The sequence below is a fragment of the Palaemon carinicauda genome, chromosome 45, assembly GCF_036898095.1.
Source record: "Palaemon carinicauda isolate YSFRI2023 chromosome 45, ASM3689809v2, whole genome shotgun sequence".
Classification (NCBI taxonomy): domain Eukaryota; kingdom Metazoa; phylum Arthropoda; class Malacostraca; order Decapoda; family Palaemonidae; genus Palaemon; species Palaemon carinicauda.
The window spans coordinates 20763743-20780883 of NC_090769.1; the positions used below are offsets into that span (position 1 = coordinate 20763743).

Consider the following 17141-nt stretch of genomic DNA (forward strand, 5'->3'; position numbering starts at 1 on the left):
TTTGCATAGCACGGAAAAAAATACTGGGAATTAAACATTGATGGTTTAGAGACAATGATTAAAGGATGGGGAACAGTCAGCCAGAAAAAAAGTGAAAATGGACGAGGCAGGAAGGCTGAGGAAATCGAAGGGGAGAAGGGTGATATATGAAGACCTAGTCTGAAGGCAGAAAACTGATAAAGATAAGTAGAGAAAACTTATTTCATTTTTAAGCCTGTAAAGAGAAGAGTTAATATAAAAACATTTAAAAGGAAAATAGCTAATTGATACCATAAATTATGAAGTTTTCCAACTGAAAAACAGTAAAAAAAAAAAAAAAGTTAAGGGAATAATGTCCAAGTTTGTTCAAATTAATTCGGTTCTTTATTTACCGTAACTGCTCAAGAAGAGCAAACATTAAAAATGGACAATAGAATCAATACTTCTATCACAACCACATATGAGAAATAAAATGACAATTTTATCAAATGTCTATAATGACAAATAACTCATGTTGATCGTCCTTATCGTATATTTGCATACTAGCATAAGTAATAGCTTTTACCTCTGTTCCCTGTGGGTGCTTCTGCAAATCAAATTCTTCACCATATATTGTGGCTTTGATCGAAAAGTTTTCTTTATCAAACTCATTTATAACCACCTTTTTAGCTATGAGAAACCGCTCGGCTGAAAATATGTACAGGCATTCATCTAGAAAGTGAAAGAGAAGGCCTTCCATGTCATCCCCATCTGCTTCAAATTCTTGCTTTTCCAGTATTTCCACTCTGTCAATCTCGGTCATGTAGCCGAACATAGCAACAGCGGCCTGCTCGAAGGCTTCTTTAAGGTCATCGCCCCAGCTGTGAATTTGCACGTCTGCAGGATGATCAAGGTACTCGTACTTGCACGCAGGTATTTCCAACTCCTCTGGAGTGAATTCCATCTGTAAGTATATTAATAAGTCAAATGCCGTATTCCACAAAGCTTTACACAACAGATAATTTATCATTTCCCTGTCAGATAACCCTTTTACCCCCAGGCTATCTGGAACTTTCCAACCCTTAACCCCCAGGGTTTTTTTTTTCCAAGCACATTTTGCTATATATTTTTTTTAAATTGCTCTAACAGCCTTAATTTTTGTCATAGAGAGGTCAAGTTGGTCTCATTCTTTTGGAAAATGCCTGAAGTTTCTCAAAAAGTTTTAAAAAATATGCAAAAAAAAAAAATGTAAATACAGTAGCAGTTTTTTGCAAGGACGTACCGTTACGTCCATGGTGATAAAGGGATGAGTTTTATGAAACGTACAAGTACGTCCTTTGGGGGTAAAAGGGTTAAGAATCAGTATAAAAATTGTACAGAAGACCCTAAACTTACAAACTTAATATGTTCCAAGAAGCTGTTTGTAAGTCTAAAGTTGTTAAATTTTGGCCTAGGTATTAGGCCTAACCTGAATCTTATCTTTGTTATTTTTAGTTGGATTTGTGTTTGTATGTACGGATGCTTGTAAGTTGGAGATTTTCTGTACTCGACTTTACTCTGCATAAAACAGAAGCAGTACTACAGCAGACAGTATTCACTAATTTTTATATGTAAGCATATAAATAAATGTCAAAGTTTGTCATGAAGTTCTAGCTTTTTGCAAAAAAGTCTATTTTTTTAAGATGTATTCACTAATATTTATATATAAGCATATAAATAAATGTCAAAGTTTGTCAGGATGTTCTAGCTTTTTGCAAAAAAAGTCTATATATTTTGAAGATGTAACCCAATGCTTTACTAAATTCTGTTACCAACTTTCAGTACCTGAAGGATACGCTAAAATAATTTATAACTAAAGTGAATGACACCTCAAACACGAACAAGTTTATTAAAACCTTCAAGTCAGCTTCAGCCTGTGCTTTCAAGAAAGTTATTACATAATCTTATTAATCACATGGGAGGTAGAGGAAACTTACCGTACAACAATGGTTTCCATATACTTACTGTATATATAAAAAAGGCATGAAAATGTGCATTAAGACATTAATCCATCATATTTAGACAAGACAAAATCTCACCTTACTTAGTTAATTTCTACTTATTAGAAACGATAGAAGTAAAGTTGAGCTGATCGCAACGGCACTATTCAGTAAAAACAGAACTGTCCCTAAGCGAGTTTTGTTATTAACCCACACAAAGATGTTGCTATTTGTTATGTCCCAACAGCTAAACTTGGTACGACTGTCCACCCGTTTACACCAGGTGGGATGAGGATTACTCAAGTATTCACTGCAAAAGCGAGCAATGAGAAACAAGTAACAAGGCAGGACCCATTACAGGGACAGTAATAAAGTAACAGGTTCCCTGAAAATTCCATTGATGACCATTAAAGGCCTATTAATAAAATATATCATGTTACTTGTCAATCACTAGTAAAATTCATGGTAAGTATTATTACTAGCTAAGATACAACCTACAAACTATTTAGTAAAAACAGAACTGTCCCTAAGCCTGTTTTGTTATTAACGCACACAAAGATGTTGCTAGATTTGTTATGTCCCAACAGTTATTAGAAAAGATAAACTTGGTACAATTGTCCAACCGTTTATACCAGGTGAGATGAGGATTACTCGGTATTCACAGCAAAAGAGAGCAATGAGAAACTAGTAACAAGGAAGGCCCTATTACAGGGATGGTAATAAAGTAACAAGTTACCTGAAAAAATCCAGTGATGACCATTAAAGGGATGGTGATAAAATATAGCAGGGTACTTGTCAATCACTAGTAAAATTCAGGGTAATTATTATTACTAGCTAAGCTACAACCCTCGTTGGAAAAGCAAGATGCTATATGCCCTAGGGCTCCAACAGGGAAAAATAACCCATTGAGTAAAGGAAATAATGAAATAAACGATGTAAGAATTAATAAACAATTAAAATATTTTAAATACAACATTAAAACAGATGTTTCATAGACATACATACATTGACCAAGGCACTTCCCCCAATTTTGGGGAGTAGCCGACATCAACAAATGAAACAAAAACAAAAAAGGGGACCTCTACGCTCTACGTTCCTCCCAGCCTAACATATATAAACTATAAAAAGACTTATGTCAGCTTGTTTCACATAAAAACATTTGCTGTAAGTTTTAGCTTTTGAAGTTCTACTGATTCAACTACCTGATTAGGAAGATCATTCCACAACTTGGTCACAGCTGGAATAATGAGAAAAAAATATTCTACACAGAAGCATGTGCAAGAAATAGGTGCTTTTCAGGGAGAAGAGTACCTTGTTTCAACAGATCAAGCCATAAGGTATAAAGAAGGAATTCAACTATCCCAATTCAGTAGTATAGTACTGTATTCCTCTACCTATACATTTCACTAACCAATCCTCAACAACTCTTCTCTGAAAGTATCAAGTAATGATATTTTGAAGACATCGTTACAGTTCTTGCAAAAAATTATCCAGCAAGTCTCTCGAGACAATATTCACTTGTGAAAGATCGCAGCTATTAACAAAAATGACATGATCAGTGTTATAAAATCATAAACTTTGTCATAGGAAAATTTTTATTAATGGTGTATGGACTGTTCAATAATAATGGCTAAGGTGAGAGGTATGTACAAAACCTACAAAAAAGGGTAAGTTAAGGTACAATGCAATCTTGTATTTCACTAAGTGATCTACACTCCCCTATGTTAGGTTAGGTTTGAAGGTTCCAAGGAGTCAAAGGCCTCATCCCATAGATAGATAGGATGAATTTATGAACTTTGGCCTATCTAGCACTGAACTACAACCAGGAAGGCCATTCAACCCCCAGTTGGAATATAAAGTAAGAAATAGAATGTTGGATAGCAAGATGAAAAAAAAGAAGTGACAACAGAGGTAAAGGAGAAGGTTAATAACGAAGTACAGCTATGGATGCGTAAAGGCCCTTTAGAAATGCCTAAAGCACACCACATGCGTTGCACTGACAGCAGTAACACCATACAGGACCTGGTCAAGTAAGACTCGGCATCCTGTGTTAAGGTAGATGAAAATGCATCCTTGTACCACACTTCATCTAAGTAAATTCAATCTGAACATAAATCAGGGTACTATATCAGATGTTTTGTATCATCAATAGCTCTCTTAATTATTTTTTTTTATGTAGCTCCAACTACCTCACTTTTCTCCTTATCAAAATACAGGTATGACAAATTTGGAAGTAATTTGCATTTTTGCTAACTAGTTCTTTACATAGGAGTATGACGTCAGCGAAGTTGAAACACTGTTGTTAAAACTTTTAACAAGTCGATAGGGGGAAAAAACTGCCTTGCTTACTCACTACGACTCCACTTTGATTACAGACAGGACTTCCGAGGATAGGTGATGGTGGGTAACATTTGTGTAAAGATCACAGGTTTGTACATACATATACCAAGGCACTCCCCCCAATTTTGGGGGGTAGCCGACATCAACAAATGAAACAAAACAAAAAGGAGACCTCTACTCTCTACGTTCCTCCCAGCCTGACAAGGGACTCAACCGAGTTCAGCTGGTACTGCTAGGGTGCCACAGCCCACCCTCCCCTGTTATCCACCACAGATGAAGCTTCATAATGCTGAATCCCCTACTGCTGCTACCTCCGCGGTCATAAGGCACCAGAGGTTTGTATAGTTAGGAAAAATACAAATTTGCTCCAACACGAATACACAAACCTTCGTCTTTACATAGGAGACTCGCCCTACGGTACATGGAAGTCCCCTTTCCAACTGGAAACCTTTACCCGAGATTTCTACACTCAAGCATGATAATGCATAGGGAATGAGAATCTTGACACCTCGTTAATCAGCGGCTTGACACTGCAAGCGGGTCAATGGCCCGTGCACTATTGGTAAGCTAGTATAATAACACATCTGTGGCTATGTCTCAGGAAAAATACACCTAAAAAGTTTGCAAGTCCGCACACTGTGGTTTACCCAGACACACCACACTTTCCTTCATAAGAAGTGTGGGATGTAACTTATAAAATACAATACAGTCTATATGCAATATAATAGCTACCAGCTACATGGGTCTAACTGTTGTCGACAAAATCATGCTGTAACCCTAAAATGGAAATATGAAGAAAAGAAAGATCCAGCTATTCTTTTACATCCATCCCAGACGAAAACCATAATTACTGTCCTTGATTGAGTGCTTAAAAGTAGCAAGACCATTTTCTGAATATCTACATGTCTATAGGAACCTGTGTGTCACCTCTTACAAGTAGTGGGCTGTTTAGTTGTTTGATGCTTCTAGAGGCCCACTTGTAAAACCTGCATCGCAAAAAAGGATCTTACTGAATGCCAAGGACGTGATTACACCCCTGACATTGTGAGGTCTGGAATGTCGACTTTGGGAGGAAGAGGAAGGTTTGAAACACACTGACCTCTCTGGGTTACACAGAGATCGTGTTCTTAGTCATCTTCTTATCTCTAGTGTCGCTAACACAGAGATGTTCCTTTGGGGACGGTGTAGCTTAGGCAGCGTCTTAAACCCTTCCTTAAGACTCCACATCTGACAAGATGAGATCTGGTACCAAGTATCAGTGTATTTTGAGTCAGCCACAAAGTCAAGAATGAATGGAAACTGAATAGCTTTGTTGCCATCTTCTTGACTAAGCAACGTTGCAGAAGAAACCATAGCTATTGCTAACCATCCTAGTTGAGGTCAGTGAGAAAAAAAGACTGCTTCCAATGAAAGCTTTGGTCTGTCACCAAGGACAATAGTTCATACGAAGTCTTCTCTATGGAAAGTAGAACCTTCCCAGGCCGAAGGTCTCCCTTTTGACAAAGGGCTGACCTATTTTCAACTTCGAGTGTGCATATACAGCTCTCTTGAAGAGGAAAAGGTCAACCCCATTCAGCCTCAAGATCTGTCCCCAGGCCGAGCTATAGCATTTCACTGCTGATACTGAGCAGAGTTTTACCTCTCAAGGAACAGTAAAATAGGCTATCATGGGTAGAGAGCAGCAAGGGGAGAGTGACACCCTTCCCAACAATAACAACCACAAAAACAAGGCTCATTTTACTTGATAAACTGAGGAAGATGCTCTCTTGAGGTATCTAGACACCAGTTTTGCTTTCACAAAACCCTCTCTGCAAGAGAAGATGCTGGATAACCTCCAAACAGGAAGATGTAGGAACTCCACTGAATTGTGGAAGACCCAGGCGTGCGGTTGTAGTAACCAGTCTACAAAGGGAAGTAACTCCCTCGGAAACCCCAACAGTGGAAGTGGAAGGACATTGTATCACTCTACTTGAAGACACAGTGGAGCAATGAGAGTCATATTAAGGTTAAAAGTCAATCTAACACTGTTTAAAACCTTCTTTAATAGGCAAAATGGGGAAAAGGCATAGACCTCGACCATGTCCCAAGGATGTTGATACAGTGAACCCTCGTTTATCGCGGTAGATAGGTTCCAGACGCGGCCGCGATAGGTGAAAATCCGCGAAGTAGTGACACCATATTTACCTACTTATTCAACATGTATATTCAGACTTTTAAAACCTTCCCTTGTACGTAGTACTGTTAACAAACTACCCTTTAATGTACAGAACACTTAATGCATGTACTACAGTACCCTAAACTAAAACAGGCACAAATATTAAAGGCGATTTTATATCACGCGTTTCCTAAACACGCTAAAAAGCACGATAAAAAATGGCAACCAATGTTTTGTTTACGTTTATCTCTGATCATAATGAAGAAACAAACTGGAGGGAGAGCTTTGCTTATTACCCAGACATATTTCCCATACTTTTCCAGTAGAACTACATCACATCTTCCTACTTTAGATATATACAGTATATATATATATATATATATATATATATATATATATATATATATATATATGTGTGTGTGTGTGTGTATATATGGACTGAGTCTTTTTTTTCTTTTTGTAAATCTTTGAATGTAAATATCTTTTGTCCAATAAACATTATTATTATTATTACAGTGATACCTCGGTAGTCGAACGACTCTATACTCGAACAATTCGGAGTTCGACCAAAATTTTCGAGAAATTTTTGCTGCGGTGCTCGACCAAAAATTCGGTACTCGACCAGCCGAACACGTGACGACCGCATGGGCTTTGTGATGATCGCGCCATCTCGGCCACTCTCGCTTGTTCGGGAAGCATCAGTTCTCTCGAGAGCGTCACTCAGACAACGCGCGATCAGCATTCGTTGTGATTTAGTGATTTTCAGTGCTTTTAATTGCTTTTTTAGCTTTCATAATGAGTCCCAAGAAAGTAATGAGTGTTAAGGGGAAGGAGAAGAGGAAAACAGTGCGAACAACGATCGAGTTGAAGAAGGAAATTATAGCGAAATATGAGAATGGTGTACGAGTGTCCGATTTAGCGGTAGAATACGGAATGGCGAAGTCGACCATTTCTACGTTTTTAAAGCATAAAGAAATGATTAAGAAGGCGAATGTTGCAACGGGAGTTACGGCGGTAACTAAGCAAAGGCCACAAGTGATTGAGGAGATGGAAAAGTTGCTTTTAATATTTATTAAAGAAAAACAGTTGGCCGGGGAAAGTGTTAGTGAAGCGTTCATTTGTGAAAAAGCGTTGCATATCTATGAAGAATTAGTGAAGAAAAGTCCGAGTACCAGTGAAAGTGATTCATTTACATTTAAAGCGAGCAGGGGTTGGTTTGAAAAGTTTCGTAATAGAACAGGTATTCATCGTGTTACTAGGCATGGGGAGGCAGCTAGTTCGGATCAAATTGCAGCCGATAAATACGTGGGGGAATTCGATCGGTACATAAATGAACAAAATTTGATCGCACAACAAGTCTTTAATTGTGATGAGACTGGGTTATTTTGGAAGAAAATGCCAGCCAATACGTACATTACCAAGGACGAGACGAAGATGCCAGGTCACAAGCCAATGAAAGATAGGCTAACATTGTTGCTGTGTGCAAATGCAAGTGGCGATTGCAAGATCAAACCCTTGTTAGTGTACCACTCGGACAACCCCCGGGTGTTCAAACGAAATAATATTTGTAAAAGTGCACTACCAGTTATGTGGCGCTCGAACACTAAATCTTGGGTCACAAGACAATTCTTTACTGAGTGGATAAACGAAGTGTTTGCCCCCCAGGTTAAGGCTTACCTCATTGAAAAGAGCTTGCCAATGAAATGTCTTCTGGTTATGGACAATGCTCCTGCACATCCTCCAGGTCTCGAGGATGACTTGAAAGAAGAATACAGCTTTATCAAAATCAAATTCTTGCCCCCCAATACTACTCCCATACTCCAGCCCATGGACCAACAGGTCATTTCAAACTTCAAAAAACTCTATACCAAGGCCCTTTTCAGAAAGTGTTTTGAAGTGACCAGTGACACGAAGTTGACCCTAAAGGAATTCTGGAAGGAACACTTCAGCATCCTCAACTCTGTTAACATGATTGACCAAGCTTGGCGAGGTGTGACCTATAGGACATTGAACTCTGCCTGGCGTAAGCTGTGGCCATCATGTGTCACAGAGAGGGAGTTTGAAGGTTTCCAACCAGAGGCGGGTCCAAGCACTGCTACCCCTGTAATTTCTGATGACACTGATGTCGTTGAGGAAATTGTTGTCATGGGCAGGAGTTTGGGGCTTGAGGTCGACAAGGATGATATTGATGAGCTTGTAGAAAGCCATTCTACCGAGTTGACTGTGGAGGAATTGTTGCACCTGCAACAACAACAGCAGCAGGATCTGATTGTGGAGCAGGAATCTTCAGAAGAGGATGAGGTAAGGGAGGATGTTCCAAGTTCTCTCATCAATGAAATTTGTTCCAAGTGGGCAGATGTGCAGGCTTTTGCTGAAAAATACCACCCAGAAATTGCAGTAGCAAACCGGGCAGTGCATATGTTTAATGATAGTGTCATGTATCATTTTCGAAAAATACTGCAGAGGAGGAAGAAACAATTAACAATAGACCAGTTTTTCACAAAAGAAAAGAAAGCTGCTACATCAAAGCCTGTTTCTCCTCCAAAGAAGAGACAAAGAAGAGAAGAAACCCCTGAAATAGATCTGCCCACCCTTTCATTGGAGAGAGAAATAACTCCTGAAGGAGAACTACCCCGCCACATCATGGAAGGGGACTCTCCTTCCAAGCAGTAACCTCCCCCTTCCATCCTCTCCACATCCATCCCTGTATGCCATCGAACCGCTGCTCAAAGGTATGTTCACTACAGTACAGAAAATGGTTTAAAATTGTTTTATTTTAGTACAGTAAATGGTTTAAAATTGTTTTATAGGATTTTCTGACCAATTTCATACACATTTAGATAATTATTGTTGTTTAGGTACACGTTTTATTAATATTTTGGGCCTGTTCGAGTGCTTGGGAACGGAATAGAATATATACCATTATTTCTTATGGGGAAAAAAAATTCGGTACTCGAACAAATCGGAGGTCGAACACGGATCTCGAACGGATTATGGTCGAGTACCGAGGTATCACTGTATATGTATACACATATACATACCTACACATATACATACATACATATATACATAAATACATATATATATATATATATATATATATATATTACTGTATATATATGGGTTATGGAAATAATCCGCGAAGTGGTGAATCCGCGATGGTCGAACCGCGAAGTAGCGAGGGTTCACTGTAAACATCCTCTAACGCCACATCTCTTAATATTACCGAGGAACATCATTGGGGCATAAGATTCCGGGAATTTCTGTTTATGGGACGATGCAAAAAGTCTACCGTTAGTGAACCACCACTAAAATTTAGTATGGTGATGTGGCAATTCCAATATACATTGGATCAATGACTAGACACTCCATGTTGGAGCCAGTGGGGCTCCCTAACCTTGATGTGCCTGTGAATATCATAAGTTTCGGAAGGGAAAACAGAAAGTCTGCGCCCTGCCAAGGTTGGTGTTTGAAAGTCACCAATAAGGTTCAGTCCTTAATCTCCTCTATCGAAACTTCATTCAGGGGGACCTTGTTTTGCGACTAGAAGGCCTTGCGTTGCCACTGTATGGAACCTGTCCAAAATTGACTTCTGAATCAGGTGCTCGACGAAGGCTAGGTGTCTCAACAGTTTTTGCCACGGGTGGGCTTGCCAAGAGAATTGTCTGAAAACAGGAAAGCTACTCTTGCAACCTCATAAGGCAATCCTGTGAACAGGGACACTTTTCTTCAAACTATCTAAATTCAAGCCTAGGTATACCAAGATCTGTTTAGGGCCTAAGCAGAAACTAAGGAGATCATGGTGAACACCTGTGGGGCTGTTAATGAATTAATGAATCATGCCACAACACCCTGAACTGGTATACCTTGTTTGCTACCATGAACTGAAGGTAATCTCGAAGCCAGGATAGACTGGGATCTGGACCTCGTAAGCATGAAGTATAACATATCTGATCGTGCTACGGTCTCCATTTTGGCCGGAGTCTTAAGACTTCCCCAGCTTCTCGACAAGAAGGAGTCGAGAACAGAAACCTGAGGATCCATTGCAGATGTATAGAATTGTCTTCTCTACCATGGTCAGCACCTCTGCCCAAAGGGCTATGACCATCACTGATTCCCCATGCAATAAAGCGGGCCTTGCGAGAACACCACTTTCAAGGGAAATGCAAGCCTTGTACTAGATGATCACACTCTCCACCCCATTGGCGAGACAAGCTCAGCTGATTATAGGCAAGCAGGTTGTGCTAGTCGTGCTATCATGGGAGCGTGAGCATGACTCCGATACGCGCTCTTCCTGGCACTACCTCACCAGGCAGAACAGGCTGAACAGTGTGTGAGCAAGCACAAGACAAAGGTGGATTATTTGAGCGTGCAAGCAAATATCCTGCTGCACTCTCAAACTAGCCAGGCGAGAACGGTATCGATCATACATAGAGTGCTAACACAGACACCTGTGAGCAGTAGACTCGCTGAGTTTTGCAAGACCACTGTGCTGCAGACCTGCCTGTGAAAGCAGGTAAGCCTGCTAGCTTTGTGTTCCCAGTTCCAAGCTCCAATGCGTGACTCCCCCAGTCTTCTATACAGGATGTAGGTATCCTTCCACATGTCGCTACATGTTTTGGAGGAGGCAGCGATGGCCTTTAACATACTACCCCTGTTCAGGGGATCTGATAAGCTTGTATGTGTTGTTATAATTTCCTATCGGAGTCAGCATCCACCCTTCGACTGAGCTAACGGAGCATGATCTCTATACTTGCGCATATTCCTACTATTCATTCAAAGACTATACAATAGTAAACGGGGAGGCAACAAATTGACATGACAAAAGCGAGAAGAGCACTAGCAAGTAACAGCTCTGAGAAGAGTATGTAAGTACTAAATCAGCACCCTGCCTGTTAGAGCCCTTGGGAAGTAAATGCATTTCCTTAAATTCTGTAGTGTTACAAACCTGAGTATTGTACCTTTTACCCATTAACTGACACACCTTTTTACTTCAGGCTATAATTAATGGGTTGAAAGTGTTACTTCTCAGGGCAGACAGGTGAGAGGGTGTATAACCGATCAAGAGTAGTTGAATGGTATGCGACTGATAACAAACAATCAATTGAGCAACTGCAACTTGCAATCAATTACTCATGTTATGCCGCTCTCTTAAAAGAACGTGTGCACCCCTAGTAGTACATCTATAAAAGATATAATTGGAAAGCAAACCATAGAAATGGAGCTACTGAACAGTGAGCAATCGCTAAATAGATCAGTGAAAACAATCTGAATTGGAAACGTTTCAAAGCTGCTCACATCGCGGTGTCGCTCCAATATTTGCTTACAAAGAGCAAGAGTGAAATAGAGATGAGATGATCGTAATGGACTGACGGGGAGAAAAATCAATAGCATTCAAACTATTGTAGTTTCTTCATCCTCGTTGAGTAGCTAACTTTATCTCTCCCACAGGAAGAGAAAAGACTGTAGGAGTATCTACTGAAAACTACCAATCAGTCTTTAAAAATTACAATACAGTACAGTACTTGTTTAATAAAGAAAATGGCGTTTTCTTTTATTCAATCGTCATCAGCTTACTGACTCCTTTAGTGAGGAGGATATTATCATCTAATTGTACGAACAATTGCTCGTACAAGGAGCCTCTATGCATAAAGCTTTCAATAAACCTGAATGTGAGTGAAAACAGTTCTAAACTCACAGTCACAGGGTGGGAACAATCTGCTGCCATGCCATGATAGTATTAATCACGTTCCCACCACAAGTACAATATCCCAGAAATTTCAAGAATAAAGCTGGTATTTTTTCCAGTGTCCAGCCAGCAAGGACAGAGGTCTATCTCCACTGACTGCTGGAATCAAAATGGAGTTGTAGTGACTGGTAACAACTTATATAGTTGTTGACACCTTTTTAAAAGTTTAAACAGCAGTGCCCCACCTTTGCTGAAGTCTTACTCCTATATAAAGAACAAGGTTTGTATTCGTGTCGGAACAATTGTAAATACATTGTAGACAATATTTCTGGCTGGACTGATAAGTCGAGAGCTACCAGAAGGCCTAACTCGAGAATTGGCAGAGGCGGCCATTATCTGTGAATGACGTGATAGTACTGATGTAAGACTGACCAATGCACTGCTGCACAGATTAGGGGAATGGGTGGGAAAAAGTAATGGCGCCAGTCAACCTTCCCACGCTAAGAAAATAGAACGTGATGTTACATCGAGCAACCATAATGATATAAAATATTGAAAACTAAAAAAATATAACAATTATAACTGCAATAAACAGAACACTTTATGCACAATTTATAATAGAGAAGGTCTCTCTAGGCATATTTGTGAGGGAATTTATATAAAAAGTTTGAAACAATCTGGAACCCACAACCGCTTACCATGACAAAAGCGTACAGGTTGATATTGTAATTGCTTAAGCCCTGTCCACATTATTGCTCAACAGTTAAACAGTGATACCAGACCACAATAGGTAGTAAGAACGAGGGTTGACGTCAGCAGCAGAGAGAGAGAGAGAGAGAGAGAGAGAGAGAGAGAGAGAGAGAGAGAGTGAAAAATAGATGGAGAGGCCTATGCTACAATGAGAAAGCATACACAATTTAACCACACATTGACAACTAAAGGCCTACATGGTCTTAGTTATAAGTTTGGGTATTTGGTTTTCAAATGTGGTCCACCTACACTTATAAAACATGGGGATAATGTAATAGATTAACCAAGTATTTTCAACAGGAATTAACATCAAAATTATCAAAATCATATGGAAAGCTATCGGAAAATCTATAGGTAAAATTACAGTTACTGACAGGACATTTCGAACAGAAAATATGTTTTCCTGAAGTAAATAACATGCTTTAACCGAATATGACCATTTAAGTACCTATTTGCGGTGAAAATAAGTGCCATTTTCAAAGAAAACGGGTGTATTTCTATAGGAAAAAGCCGGATTTGTCAGGAGAGATTTTCCTGTCTATAACTATAATAAAAACCAATCTTATATTCCAAAATCATACTGCATAATTACAGTTAAGTGAGCCTTTGTATATCAGCGGCCAGTTCCTCCAGCGAGCATAAAATACGGACACACACTAACCAAACTTCCCACCCCCCTAACCTAACCTACAAGCTGTTTCCTTACCTATTTAACTAATGAGGGGGGGGGCATTACCCTTAAACTGCTGTATTCTCAGTCAGCCATCATCATGAATACAGGTGGCTGCTATCATACATACACCCCCAGTTCAGTACTGTACTTATGGCTAAATTCATTTGGGTTAGCATACTGGTAGGGATGGTTTGTAGATTGCCGGACAATGATTGGTTTCAACATAGAAAAAGGGAATTTTAAACCTCTTTTAAGTAATATCCTAAGGAAAATTACCCTTACCTAATAACTACCTTCGCCTATGTGGCATTACCAAAGGTGTGATTAAGAATTACGAAACAAAGAAAAGGAGAATTTTAAACCTCTTTAAAGGTGTCATTAAGAAATACGAAACATAAAAAAGGGGAATTTTAAACCTCTTTTAAGGTGTCATTAAGAATTACGAAACATATAGAAAAGGGGAATTTTAAACCTCTTTTAAGGTGTCATTAAGAATTACGAAACGTAGAAAAGGGGAATTTTAACCTATTTTAAGAACTATCCCAAGGTAAATTACCTTCACCTAATAACTACCTCCGCCTACGGGGCATTACCGAAGGAGTAATTAAGAATTACGACACCTAAATTACCTCTACAAGGCTAGCCTATAGGGTACGTCCGCCGTTGTGCAAACTATAATACCCAAAAATCGGCAATCTCAAATACACAATTTAAGCCAGTAACTTTAAAATGTCACATTACCTCAATATTCAACGTAGAGGTCTCCTAAAGATAATGTCTTGACCTTGGTGTTGCAGCAATTGCGAAATAAGTAATTATGTCGTCATAACAACCATGCCCCCCCCCCCCCCCCCCCGATATTTCACAACATTGCGTTGTCCTTAGGGTGTCGAACCAAAGGCCTAACCTATTTCAACCAATATTCCAAATAATCCTTAAGCCTAATTTAACAAGTTAATCTAGGTAAGCAAATATGCTTAAATATATTGTAGTTTGCCAATACCTTTCTAATTAGCTACACAAAAAAAGCAATACTTAAGTCATGTAAAATGATAATTCCGGTTCAGGTTCGAAGTATGTTCTTTGCAACGGCTCCTCTAGTAATTTCGCGATGTATTTACCAAATTTGAATTTATTTTTCTTTTGTCTTTATCTCCACATTTGGTATGAAATTTCTTTATTTTCTACATTCATATTACTAAATTAAAACCAATCCTAATATTCTTATTAAGTATTTTTCGTATGGTTGTTTAGTTCAATTACTTAACTTCTTTCGTATCTGTCAGGATGCCAGAAAACTTTCAATCAATCAATCAATCAACCTTTCGTATCTATATTCTTGGTCAAATAAATCTTCCATATTTTCAGAAAAATAATAAATGTACACCTGCCCCTTTGTGTATATTAATAATTTTTAACGTTAACGTATTTGTTCTTGCTCTATAGTATAATGTAGGCAAAATAATTGTCATATACTTCTTTAAATTTACTTCCTGTATATTTCTAAGCTCACTTTACTTTCTATTTCTATTTGTCTGTATCCCACTTTCAGGTTTCTGATTGTATCTATGATTTAGTTATTCTTCTAATTTTCCTTATATCCAGGTTTAATTCTTGCAGGGACACTTTGCTGGCTGTTTCCACCATCTTCTTTCTTTTCCTTCTATGTCCAGGGTTATTGTTAGTAGTATCTACAGTAGGCCTACTCGTACCTGTATATATTTTTTCTCAATCAAGGTACTGTTTTATGTACAGCAGCTTCTCACCATGGATCAGCCTTGTTTTCATACATGCCCCTACCTCCACCCTTAATGTAGTATTAGCATTAGCTGTACTTTTAGCGGCACCTAATATTTCCATGTATGCCCAATAATACCAAATTCTCTATTTTTTTTTCTTTTTAATATTCTAATTTAGAAGTATTTTAATGTGTTCTTTTGGTAACCAAAACAATTGGACAAGGTTTCTTAATATTGTTTCTCGCTCACGTTAGTATATTTTTTTCTTTTTTCACCATTAGAATTTCTACTGAAATTATTCACAAATCAAACATTATGGCATTGAATCGCAAACTGCAGAGAAGATCAAACATTACTTACTGAGGAAATGTTGCATTCTGTTCATAATAAGATTGAGTACACCACCATAATGATGATATACTTGCTCAAACAATACCATTTCGTTGTCTTGCACAATGATACTGCCGTGACATGATAAGTTCAAAGCATATATATTCGTAATTTGTTGATTTTTTTACAGCTTTTGCTTGCGTTTATCAATTAGTCCTTAAAGACAAGAAAACTCTATATTGCATCAGATGAGTCATAATGCACTGTGCTAAACTACAAAACTATTTGCTTTGAAATAGTTTGGTATGCCCCTCGACTATAATACATGTAGCCTACGAGTATTGACAAATTCACAAGTAAATAAAGTTAATATTAAATTTAATATGTACCTAATTGTATTATCCAAACAAAGGAACTTGACTATTGCAAAATTTTACTTTTTAGCAGATTTTTTTTTCCTAAGGACAAAACACTAAAGAGCAAAATGAGGTGCTAAAAATTATCAGAATAAAAATTAATTACGTTTCACCACAAATACCTAGAAATTGTATTTCAAAAACATGATTACAAAAAAAACCATATATCATACACTTAATTTGCAATGTGCTTAATTGCAATAACTTGCCTTTCCGATCATATGTTGGTTATGGTACTTTCTTGGATTGCATTGTTTGTAATAATATTCATTTCATTGATTTCTGGAACAATGTGAAAAAAAGGATAACGATTTTAACTATGTTTTTATTTCTACGACATCTGATAATCGGTGTCATTTTTATTTCCCCGTCCCTTCTCATACTTTAACACATATCGAAGATTTCGGGCTACTCCCATTGGAATATTTAGTTCAATTTAAATGCAAAAATATATCTCAGACGTTATCTAAACTATAGTGGTAAATCAGAACTTGTTATTAACATTACAATTGACCATATTACTACCGACATCAAGAACCACTTTAGTCTAAACTAATCAACCGTACTTCTTTTCCCGGACCTTACTCCATTACATTTATAATTATTATTACTTGCTAAGCTACAACCTAATTGGAAAGCCAGGATGCTATAAGCCCAGGGGCTCCAACAAGGAAAATAGCCCAGTGAGGAAAGGAAACAAGGAAAAATAGAAATTTTAAGAAGAGTAACATTAATATAAATACCTCCTATATAAACTATAAAAACTTTAACAAAACAAGAGGAAGAGAAACAAGACAGAACAGCGTGCCCGAGTGAACCCTCAAGCAAGAGAACTCTAACCCAAGGCAATGGAAGACCATGGTACAGAGGCTATGGCACTACCCCAGACTAGAAAACAGATAACGAGATAATGAAATAGCAATTCCAAACCGGAAACAATCACAAGATACGACACTAAACGCGTAGGCGTCCATAAAAGTCCGAAGAAAAGACCTGTCTGTGACACATGTCACATATATATAACTTCCATACGAAGAGTATCTCGCCCCAGACGTTGCTAAACCTCCGTAGGTGTAGGATACCTAACCGGAGGCTCCTACGAAGCCATCAAC

The 17141-nt window shown here is 38.3% G+C and overlaps 1 protein-coding gene across 4 annotated transcripts; it reads right to left on the minus strand.

The window, feature by feature from the left end:
- Positions 1 to 327: 327 nt before the first annotated feature.
- On the minus strand, positions 328 to 17052 carry Archease (protein archease). 4 transcript variants are annotated; one of them, XM_068367327.1, is made up of 3 exons: positions 14286 to 14384; positions 2037 to 2247; positions 329 to 922 (listed from the first exon to the last, which is right to left on the minus strand). In XM_068367327.1, the coding sequence occupies exon 3, from the start codon at positions 920 to 922 to the stop codon at positions 464 to 466; it is 459 nt and encodes a 152-aa protein (XP_068223428.1). In that variant the 5' UTR covers positions 2037 to 2247; positions 14286 to 14384; the 3' UTR covers positions 329 to 463. The 4 variants fall into 4 exon arrangements, with proteins under 4 accessions (XP_068223424.1, XP_068223428.1, XP_068223427.1 ...); XM_068367323.1 differs by lacking the exons at positions 2037 to 2247; positions 14286 to 14384 and adding an exon at positions 17023 to 17052 and having other exon boundaries at positions 328 to 922; XM_068367326.1 differs by lacking the exons at positions 2037 to 2247; positions 14286 to 14384 and adding an exon at positions 14548 to 14640.
- Between the last annotated feature and the right edge of the window lie 89 nt (positions 17053 to 17141).